The 12,035-nt window shown below is 35.2% G+C and overlaps 1 protein-coding gene across 6 annotated transcripts in view; it reads left to right on the forward strand.

Annotated features, from left to right (window-relative positions):
- The window catches only part of SLCO1C1 (solute carrier organic anion transporter family member 1C1), an 80,805-nt gene that overhangs the window by 46,222 nt on the left and 22,548 nt on the right, over positions 1-12,035 (forward strand). For all 6 annotated transcript variants that reach the window (XR_006708850.1, XM_045463834.1, XM_045463837.1 and 3 more), the window contains 2 exons: positions 6,607-6,802; positions 10,800-10,965. Coding sequence is in view for 5 of the 6 variants with exons in the window: in XM_045463834.1 (XP_045319790.1) it covers positions 6,607-6,802; positions 10,800-10,965 (362 nt within the window). In the remaining variant the exon portion in view is untranslated. The remainder of the gene's footprint in view (positions 1-6,606; positions 6,803-10,799; positions 10,966-12,035) is intronic.

The raw sequence follows: 12,035 nt of genomic DNA on the forward strand, positions 1-12,035 counted from the left end.
GGTAGTGTAGCTGGATAAATGTTTATATGTAAATCTATATGGTAACCATAAACTAGAACATGTAGCCCATTTCAAAACCCCAGAGGCTCCCTCAAACCTCCTTTTACTGAGTACTCTTTCCTAAAGCTTGTAAGTATTCTGAACTCTGCCATCATAGATCAGTCTTACCTGTTTTTGAACTTTATTTAAATGTAATAGTGTGTTACGCACTGTTTTGTATCTAGCTTATTTCGACTGAAATGAAATCTATGAGATTCATGTTGTGTATAGCTGTTTGATCTTTTTCATTGCTGTGTCATATCCTATCACATGAATGTACCACAGTTTATTCATTTTATGGTTGGTGGGCATTTGGGTCATTTTTTTTTTTTTTTTTTTTTTGCTGTTGACAATTAAAAATAACACTGCATGACTATCCTATATATATTTTGGTGGGTGTATACATATGTTTTTCTTGGTTGTATCTTGGAGCAGAATTGTTGGGTCATGTTTAGATCTAGTAAATATAACCAAAACGTTTCAGTAGGGTTGTGCAGATTTATAGTCATGCTAGTAGTGTAAGAGCGTTCCAGTTGCTCCACATCCGTATCACACTTAGTATTGTCAGTCTTTGTCATTGTAATCATTCTTATATGGTGTGGTGATATCTTATTGTAGTTTATTTGCATTTCACCAATAACTAATGATGTTGAGCACTTTTTCTGGAGGCTTGTTGGTCATTTCAACATTCTCTTTTGTTAATTATGTTCAAATTGTCTATTTTTCTTGAGCTGTCAGTTTTTTCTTATAGACTTGTAGGGGTGGGTACTTTTTTTCTGATATAGGTTCACGAATTGTGATACAAGTTATTGAATATATGTATTATAAATATTTTCTCACAGACTTCAGTTCTTCTTTTCACTCTCCTAATGATGAGCTTCTTACTTTTAGTTAAGTCTACTTTCCAGTCTTTTTCTTTCTCATTAGTGCTATATGTTTTCATGAAAATGCCTTGCTAATATTTCTACTAGTAGCCTGTTCTTTTGTTTGTTTGTTTGTTTGTTTGTTTTGTTTTTTTTGTATAATGTGAAAAAGAAGGTCAAGGTTGATATATCAAATGGAAAATCTATCTTTCCCCCATGAGTTGTAATGAAGTGACACATCTTTAAGTGTATGTTTGTTTATTATTATTCAACATGTGCATAGCAGAGTTTGAGGGTATTTGATTTTGCTGTCAGTGGAATCATAAATACATTTTTATTTCAACTTAAAAACATTTCATAAGGGAAAATTAAGAGCATTTTTTGGAGAAATGTGTTTATAATAGAAAACAAAATTATACATAATCTGGGTAGGTAATAAATACTTTTTGCTTATAAAATTATTTTTGTGAAAAACTAGCACAGATGAAAGAACTTGAAATTTTGAGAGATTCAATGGCCTGCCTAACTGCATACATACATTATTATGGAGCCAGGAATAGAATTATTTCCCCTGAGTTTCTGAGTTATATTTCCTCTCTGGACATAATTATTTTTGGAAAACTGACCAAAAAAATCTAATAATTCTATTTTAAATTCTGGGTGACTTATTTCTTTTAACCATAACCCTTCTCTGTACACTCAGATGGTCTCTGAGATCCAAACTCATCATCAGAATGTTTTGATTCATCTATCAAAGTTTGCCTAAAATTCTGATTCCTCATAGTTTCTAGCACATCATGTCTTCAGCTAATTCAAGTACTTTTGTGAGAAATAAGTAATAGTGTCTAATGATTTCAATCATTGTAGCTAGGATTCTTTCCTGAGTGCATTTTGGTTTCACATTAGTTAAGGGTCAGTGTGTAAGTTAGTCGACATCCTTAACACCTACTTTGATTATCTGTAGAATGGTAAAAATAAAAGCATCATTAGTTTAAAATAGCAATGAAATAAGACATATAGAATACGTTGTAAATGTACATAGCTGTCATTCAGTAAATACTGTTTTTTCACTTTCTCTTCTATGTCTCTCTCTCTTTCATTTTGTGAGGGGGTAGGGAGGCTACAAGGAATGATCCTTTGTGTGATAAAGCAAGGGAGAAGCACATAGAAAGCACATTTCCCCTCTCCTTTCAGAGTAGGCATTTGACATGACATGGAGGAAATAATAAGCAGAAATTTTCCTATGTGTTCAAAGGCCAGTTGTTACAATGACGATTTATTTTTGCTATACATGTTTTTACATATTGGCCATATTTCTAAAATTTAGAAATAATATTTTCTCAGGTTAACTACTTTAATTTTGCAAAGAAAATCAAAGAAAAATAGGCAACTAAAATGTTTCAAATTCAGGGACTAGGAAGTATATGACAGAATAATGTTGCTTTTTCAAATGTGTAACTTTTTTTTCCCATTGCTGTCTCCACTGGAAAAAGTTTAGATAGTGTAATTTTTCTCCTTTTATTTTTTTAAGCTTCTCCTATCACTGTTGAGTTATATGAAAATGATCTTATGTTTTGTTTTCCTTCTTATTACACAGATTGCAATTAGTCATTTTTCTTAATTTCTTAAAGTTTTTAATTATATCAGACAGTTTCTAGTGGATGTGATGCATTGACATTGACTATCATTGATAACAGTGATTATCATTCTCAATTCTTGGAGATCTTACACAGACAAATATGAAAAAATTATGATAATTATTTGGGAAACGTTGCTTATACTAGAAAATATTAATTTATGTGGCTAAGTTAGCATAGCAAATTAAATATGTGTTAAGATGTGTTCTATATGTAGGTCAAGTTATTTTAAAAATCTGTGAGATAATGGAAACTAATCTTACTTTGTGAGGAAAAAATACTTTTATTATACTCAAGAAAGATGGCTAATTTTGCTTCTTTGTCTATACTAAATTGGCTATATGTGTGTGAAAAGTCCCGTAAATTTTTCCTTGTATTTCCCCCTGTAAAATTGAAATCTTAATATTTATATCTTCTAACATTAGAGTAATATAGTGAGGTCCATTACATATTACAGAATTTTACTTCACCAGAAGAGAAGCTCTAAAACATTCCAAAGTACTATTATTGTTATAGTCCATTACTATTCATCTTAATGGCTAAGCCTATCATATATTTGTATGAGAATCAGAGTTTCCAATTTATATTGTAACTGTAGCTGACCATCTTAAAGCATTTTACACAAGTCTAATAACTCTTGTTTGGGACAGTAACAAAGAATAAGGTATTCAACATGAATGAGTGTAGTGAAATAGCAGTAACAAATTTGCTCTTAAATTTCTCCTAGCTTTCCTGTTATTTGAGTAAATATATGAAATTCAAGATAAATGCATAAAAAATTGAAACAAATTGTGGATGCTAGTGTAAATTACAACTCATATTTCCACTTGGAATATTTAGATGGTAAACGTTTTAAGATCAACACATTTTATAGTGTGAATAGCGAAGAAAGTGTGTAATGAAGAAATCAGAGTGAAATTTCTACCTCATTAAATGACTTTAAAGTGCCTGAAATCAAAGTAAAGAAACTTTGGGAGGCAAGTAGCACATTTCATTTAATGTTCAGGAAATTTGCTGTACACTCAACTTGGCCCAGCATAGATAGCTTACAGATCCTACGGAATTTGAAAGGGAGAATCAAGCTGACAGTATATTTGAAATGTACTACTACTATTTAACAGAATGATGTTAAAATTCCATTATCTTAAAATAGAGTAAACTATCCAAGAGAAATGTTATACTTGAATAAACTTAACTAAAGTTTGTCATTCAGCACCTTTTTAAGGAAAATTACAAGGAGCACAGTATATGATGGTGAGCACAGTTCTTGCCTTGAAAGTGAGATTGGAGGGGAAGGGGTGCAAACCAGGCAAGCTAACAGGTAATTGTGATAAGGATCAAGACTGCTGCCTATGGGACTCAGTAGAAGGGCCACAGGCAGAGGGAGGAAAGGAGATTCTGATGATCAACTTGAGTACCCTGATGCTAGATACGTCCCTGAAGGCACCATATAGCTGGCGGATGCTGTGATAAATCTCTAATGAGGAGAAGCCCAGAGTACTCTGGGAAAACAAACCTAATCTTGGAGTTAGAAAAATATTCTCTAGCACAAGGTGCCAATACCTAAATCAAGAGCAAAAGGATAAGGAGGTGTTAAAAGACAAAAATATGGGAACTGGGGTGGGGTTTTGAAAGAACATTGTATCAGATGAAGCAGATACCTCTTTAAGAAAGGCCTGGAGGCAAGAAAACACATAAAACTTTCTGGAAGTTTTAAGAGAACACAAGCCTCTTAAAGGAGGTCAGTCAAGAGAGGATATCCCTGATATTTAACATTCTGTACTGTGGGAACAATGCAATTAGCATAATCCCATTTTGGTTCTCAGGCTCTTCTAGGCCAGATCAGGGTGGGGAAAAGTCAGTGGAAACCAACAGAGCATGAAGCTACAAAACAAAGGGTGCCCTTTGTGCTGTGATGCCTTATGTCCCAGGTTTGATTGGTACCTTACAAAACAAATGAAATTCTAAGCACATTCTCTGAAGGTCTCAATTTAGAGTCTATTTTTCAGATGATATTTTTAAAAAAATGTTTATTTATTTACTTTTAGAGAGACAGAGCACATGCAAGTGGTGGGGTAGAGGCAGAGAGAGGAGAGAGAATCCCAAGTAGGCTCTGCACTGGCAGGGGAAGCCCAACATGGGCTCAATCTCACCATGAGATCATGACCTGAGCCAAAATCAAGTCGGATGGTTACCAGACTGAGCTACCCAGGTGTCTACAGAAGATATATTTTTTTTATAAACTACTTTTGGAGGGATAGAATTGAAAGAGAGTGGACTCTGCCCTTTTTCTGTAAGTCTTGGATCTATGAGAGGGTGATTCAAAGTCAAGAACTATGAATATGTGTGTGTAAAAATAGGGACTTAAATGATACACATCAAATCCATGGCAGTGCTTAGTTCTTAAGAACTAAGGAAGATGGAATCTGGAACAGAGAAAGAATGTGTTTTATATATCTTCATATTTAAAAATCAGAAAAATTGGGAGAAAATATTAGCATTTAATGTGAGTCATGAGAACTCAAGTTTGTTATATTATCTCCCATTATCTTCTCTCTTTTTTAAAATAAATAATAATCAGGTTCCTCTTAGTTGATGTTTGGCTCTTTAGGGGCCCCATATACATTCATCTCTGCCACTTTTCATAGCCACAAACCTCAGTTTAGTTGAGAAAGCAAAAACTATCACCTCCTCTTTTTTTTTATTTCACTAATTTTGTGATTATGCCCCCTTCGAGGTGAGTTGATTTCTAATGTGACCATATTAATGTTACCGTTCCAATTTAAAAATCCAACCAAGTCATCAAAGAGCCTCTTTCCCCACCTTTTCTAATACAGACATGTTCCAATCTACCCACCCATCCCAGTATTTTCATCTTTGTGAATCTGATAGCTTGAAATGCTAATAATAACTTAATTGAATGATATTTTTGTGCCATATATTGTGCTAGGAAGTTTCGATGTTATTCAGTCACCTCAGCACTATTATTTGCTCCATATTATAGGTAAGGAGACAGATTTATAGAAATTCAGAGTATCACCTGCAGTTGCACAACTATTAAGATGTGTGACTGAGATCCAAACCCAGGCAGTTAGGTCTCCAGAGCCCAAGCTCTCAACCACTTTGTAGACCTCTTCCTGGTATTGTTTTAAAATTACATTTATTTGATTACTAGTGAGGCTGCACATTTGTTTATCAAGAATCCTGTCTCCCAAATGCTTAGAAGGAGAGACAGTATAACGTAGTGATTAAAAGCAGGGGATTTAACATTAGATTCTATCTTGTCAAATTTGACATTGTCAAATGTCAAAACATTAACAAATAATGTTAAATGTCAAATTTAACATTAGATTCTAACTTGTCAAAAGTTTTAACACTTACTAACCATGACCATAAGTAAATTGCTGTCTGAAGTGAAATTAACAATATAGCTACCTAGGGTTGTGGTAAAGGGTAAATGTGAGAGATATATCAGATGCTTACCTGAGTGACTGGTACATCATAAGCAAATAATAAATATAAAAGTAGTCTATTAATACATTGTTGTTGTTTTTTTGTGGTGGTTGTTAAGGATACCAGACTAAGCAGACAAGAGTGTAAATAAAAATAAATTTTGTTTGGACCAGAAAAAAGAAAGAACACTGTTTCTTTGTTCCCTAAATTCCACGTGCCTATTAGTCTTTTACACATAACCTTAAAGAACATTAACTTCACCCAGTTGCCTTTTGATTGAACATGTCAATCCTGGGATTAGACCAGAAAGACATTGACTCATTGACTAACTCATTGTTTATTGATTTTGGACTCTGTGCTAGACACTGTTTTAGGCAGACCTCTGAGACTCTGTTGGGCTATCCTTAATCTATAACCTAGACATTCATCAAAATCTCTTGATATGTCAATAGACAATAGTGAATGAATATTTCTATAACTTAAAATGACCAACTAGTCTAACAATTTGTCAGGAAGTATTATAATTTTGTATAATCCCTTAGAAAGTTTATGTCAGTGTACTCAGATTTCTTTTAGAGATTCACAAAATGACATATATATTTTTTATTCCTCAGGGCTCATCAATATACCTGCAGTGGCCCTTGGAATATTCTCTGGGGGAATAGTTATGAAAAAATTCAGAATCAGTCTGTATGGAGCTGCAAAACTCTACTTGGGATCATCTGTTCTTGGGTACCTCCTATTCCTTTCCCTGTTTGCACTGGGCTGTGAAAATTCTGATGTGGCAGGACTAACTATTTCCTACCAAGGGTATGTTCACTCATTAAGTTATCTGAGGACATTGGCTTGTTTAATCAAATTATTGATAGAATTTCAAAATAAGATAATTTGATTTTAAGCATCCTAACTATGAGAAGGAAATTATTGTTTTATTGTGAAATAGCTGACTGTACTTTGACATGGAAACTGTTATTGTCACCAAAATCTGTCATCTCCTTTGAATTTGGTTGTCTAAGAGAAATTATTAAAAATACTAAATCTACATCTTACTTTAGGGAAGCAACCTAATAGTGGAAAATACAGACCTTGAATTTTGCCTCTGCCCATTATTAGTGAAGTGACATTGTATAGATCATTTAATCTAATCAAGTCTCAAATTTTTAAATAAGAATTATAGCTACCTTATGAAATTTTGTAAGCCTTAAGCAAGATAATATACACGGAAGTGATTAGTACTTGCCTGGCACAAAATCAATGCGCCATTTGTAAACAATTTTTTTTTCTTTGAACACTTGGATAACTGGAAAGGTCTCTGTGACACTTTTTGTTCTCTCTGTTATACTCAAATCATGTGAAGTTTCAGGAAAGAATGCTATTCCTCAGCCCGGTAACCCACACAACAGCTCTCTTTAGCTCTTTGCAGTTGGTCAAGGGAATATTTGTTATGCTGTCAAACCTATGCCATCTTATGTAAGGTAGATGATTAATTTTCTTAGTTTCCAGGGTCTGTCACTCCTAATACAAAGCTGGATCTTGAAGAAACTACTCTGTCTTTTCCTTTCAAGAGTCCTTGATATCACTCTACCTCTGAACAAGAGTTCCCAGAGGTAGCTCTCTTCATTCTTCCACCTAATTATGCATTTTCTATTAAAAAAAAAAGTTATTAGCCGCTACTATGTGCCAAGCCTATCACTGTGACTGCACTGCCTGACTGCCTAAAACTCTGCTGATCTAATGTTCTGTCTTCTGCTAGTTCAGGTGCCTCTTATTTACTGCTTGCTCTCCAGCTTTCTTCCTATACCTCCTTCCAAGCTCACCTATCTGTCTTGTTTCCATATTCCAGTCTCCAGCACCTTCATTAACCTGGTTTCTCCTGCTGTTAAGTGAACATCAACTACACTTTTCACCATCTAAAATGTCCAGGAAAATTAGTGACTGCCAAGTTTATATACCATTGCTCCTGGGAGTTACCGCAGTAATGTTAGACTTAATTGAGTGTAGCATTGACTTGGTAATAGTCAGCAATGTAGATTAAGGACATTAATTATCAATAGGAATTGCAAGAAGACTCTAAAGAGAGTAGAAGCTCTGTGTTATCTTTAACTGTCCCTATAATCCTAATGGTAGATGGACAGTGGTAAAGTACTTTGTATTTTGCAATTTACAAAACAGCATAACTTTCATTATCTCACTTGTATCCTCAGAGCATCTTTATGAGGTAAGTTTTGTTATCCTCATTTAAAGGAAAATGTGTTTAGAAACGTCAATTATCTCGTCAATATATAATATTCTGTCTACTGCATCATGCTGTCTTGAAGCCAGAAGCAAACACATAAACAGTCACTAACTTTTGAAGTTCAAATTAAAAGTATACCCACAAAATAAATGATTAAATATTTTTAAACAAAGAAAAGATAATATATTCATTGCATGAGTACTAGCCCTTGAAAGCAGTCACCTTGAAAGACAATAACTACATTGCAATAATGCTATCATTGTTAAAACATTCTAAAACTCCTCTTTTGCAATTGCTTTCCATATATTTCAGAATATTCTCAGTAATGGCAAAGATTTAACCTCACAAGTAGCTTTGCTATTGGAAGCTGCCAAAAGCAATGGCAGCATACCATGAAAAAGCTCTACCATCCAGCATGACTATTTTGAAAGAAAAATCTCATTCGAGTATACTCATTCGAGTATAAGCATTCGAGTGTAAGCACATCCTTTGTAAAATATGCAACTAATTTCCACTACAAGATTGTCCTAGATGATAAATGTAACTTAGGTTTAGTAGATAACATGATTGGCCTTATAAGATACAACATGCTCCCCAGGGATTATCCTCAGTTACTTTGTTCCACAAGGCTGTTTTGATTCTGGACACTCAACAGGAACCTTGTAGACAGCTTTAGATGTGGTAATGGAAGAAACTTTTCTTCTGTAATACTGAGAGTAAGTTTGATGTTATGCCAGAATTCGGAATCCAGAGGCTTGGAAGAGTTCTCATTTTGAAGTTTGTCACTAATAAACATTGTGAAATTGAGCCAATAATTTGCCCACTTTGGACCTGACTTTCCTGATCTACCAAATGAGAAGTTGACCTAGATCTCCCCCAAAACTCTTTCAGCACCAGACTTCTGAGACCTTAGTCCTACAATATCCATAGTGGCCTGATTCTAAGCTTGCAAGGCATTTATTTATACTGTTAGATACTACCAAGAGTCTCAATTAATTTAACGATTAGCACCTTATGGAAGAGAATGGTTGAAATATTCCTACAAGATTTCTCAGGAAGCCTGCTTATACCCTTTTATTCTGTCCAAAGACATCTCAGAGGCTTTCGTTTTTATGTTTGAGGGAACCACATGCATAGGAGTTCTACCAGATGGAATATTCCATCAGTTACGAAATTATAATTGCAATCATTATATGAAATACCTCTTAGAAGGAGGGGCCAAAATGACTGATTTTTCCTCTCCAAAATAGAATAGCATTTTACTTCGACTTACCAGAAATCTGGTTTCTTAACAGAATATATCCCAAATTGTTCTTAGTACTGGAGATACAGGAGTTAATAGAAACAAACAGTTCCTGCCCCCACTCAGTATACATGATAGTGTATGTGGGGTTTTTGTTGTTGTTGTTGTTTTGGTTTTAAGTCTCTCAAATACTTCAGGGAAAAAATGAGAGGAGAATAAGCAAATAAATAAATTCAAAACAAGAGAGAAAAAGCAAAGAATGATGGAGTGCCAAGGGATGAAAAATAAGGTACAGGTAGAAGAGAAATACCATTGCATAAGTACCCCCTCAGAAGAATAAAGGAATATGAAAAGAGCAAGGAGAATAAGAGTAGAAGGGTTAGGTAATTCAGGTGAGAGGAAGAAATAGATGTGAAAGAGAAGGAATACTGGGAGAGTTAAAAGGGGAAGGTAAGACAGAATGACAGAGAGGGAGAGAAAAGAGAGAAGACAATCAAAATTATGTAAAGGGAGCAATTAAAACAAAAAGCCAGCTCCTTAAGGGCATATATTCTCATTCATATTTGTAACTCTCTTCTCTCTTCCCCAAGCTAGCACTTAGAAGGCTTCCACAAAATTTTTGAACACATGAACAAATGAATGGGTAAGTCATTGAAAAAGCATGTGCAAGAGAGTTAGAAAGAATGCCTTAAGATAGGGACGAGCTACGTAGTGTGGGAGATTATGAGAGAGAAAGAGAGAGAAAAGTTAGATGAACTGGCAATACATTTATTAGACAGACAAATAGGATATGTAGCTCTCCAAACCAAGGTCTGTTGAAATAATGTTGACTGCTTGATTGTTTTTTTTTTTCTTTCACCACACCATCAGCAATGTCCATTCTACTGATGCCTAGACAACAATTCTGAAGGAAATTTACACACATGCTCGCATGTACATGCATACACTACTTGCAGTGCATTTCAGTAATGTCATAAATCACTCTAAAAGTTTATTTCTTTTCTGCCTTGTTAGCCATCTTCCTACATCTTTGCATAGGAATATATTAGAAGGTCCTAGACACTGTCAATTTTAGTAAAAACCATAAACCCGGAACTGGACATTATGTGAAGTTGTAAACTTCTAAAGATAACTTTCAAGAGAAAGCTGCTTAAAAGTAGACTCACATCTAATCATCAGAAGCTGGCATTTCCGATGACAGTTGTGTTCCCAAAAGGCAAACTCTGTTGGCAGTGCCATTTATATCACTCAAGAACATTGATTTTTGAAAATATTAGGGTGCTGCCTGCTTAAGAGGTAATATTTTATACTGTTACATTTCTTTTCAGAACCAAACCTGTCTCTTATCATGAACGAGCTCTCTTTTCAGATTGCAACTCAAGATGCAAATGTTCAGAGACAAAATGGGAACCTGTGTGTGGCGACAATGGAATCACATATGCATCGGCATGTCTCGCTGGCTGTCAGACCTCCACCAGGAATGGGCAAACCATGGTAAGAAAGCCCTAATGTGTGTGCTTGTGATGCCTGTGACAATACATAACCACACAGCTCTGCAGGGGCTCAGGAACAAACCCAGCAGCAGACTGCACTTATAGCAGACCTGGCTCTTACTCTACCCTTGTTCTTTTGTATGGAGACAGGAAACATCACCGTTGCTAGTGGACTAGAGTTGTTGAAAGAATTAGGATAAGAATTAGAATCATGAAACATGTTGGAAGAGCCTTGCAATGATGTAGGCTAGTTCTCTCATTTTGCTTATGAGGAATCTTAGCCTCAAATGAGAAAGTCTCAGTCATAAGATCATATGATAAGGTCTGCATTGGGATCCATGTTTCCTGACCTCAAAACCAGTGGTCCTTGGAGGTTTTAGGGAGAGGACAAATAGAGGTCAGTGTTAGAAAGTCTAGTCCAAGAGGTCTAAATCCAGGGATCACAAATTGAGGAGATTGATGATTCCAAACACTCTGCCTGAGAAATCAAGCTGATGTGTGTAATAATGAAGAGAGTAGGGGGCTCAAATGAAGGGGTTCTATAAGATGGATGAGGGAGTTGAGGTTGGAAATAAATATAAGAAATCAGTTGTGAAGGATATTAAGTACTTAAAGCATTAAGACTCTTTCTCCAATCACACATTTATGTTTCTGCCCCAAACATAGACTCTTCCTTAGTACAAACATGTACTCTCTGTATATATGGCTAGGGGTCAGACTGCTGTCTACTTGTGCTGATGAAATCTGCCTGTATTTGACAGTCCTGGAGGGCTGAAAATTAACCCACATGTCTATTTGCATATGCTTATCAACTAGATAAGAATGCTTAGGCAAAGACATCTGTAGACACAGAGTAACATGTTGATTTTCTCTGTTTATTGTTATTTTGACATTTTATTCAGAACATGAAGGATTGGCCTATAGCAACAGTAAATAGGACTACTTATCCATCTGAAATATGAGCGTTTTTTTACTTCCTCTTCCCTTCCCTCTCTCCTTTCTCCCTCCCTCCCTTCTTCTCTCTCTCTCTTTCTCTCTCTCTCTCTCTCCCTCCTCCTTTCTCCCTTTTCT

This window comes from Leopardus geoffroyi, chromosome B4 (genome assembly GCF_018350155.1).
Source record: "Leopardus geoffroyi isolate Oge1 chromosome B4, O.geoffroyi_Oge1_pat1.0, whole genome shotgun sequence".
NCBI lineage: Eukaryota > Metazoa > Chordata > Mammalia > Carnivora > Felidae > Leopardus > Leopardus geoffroyi.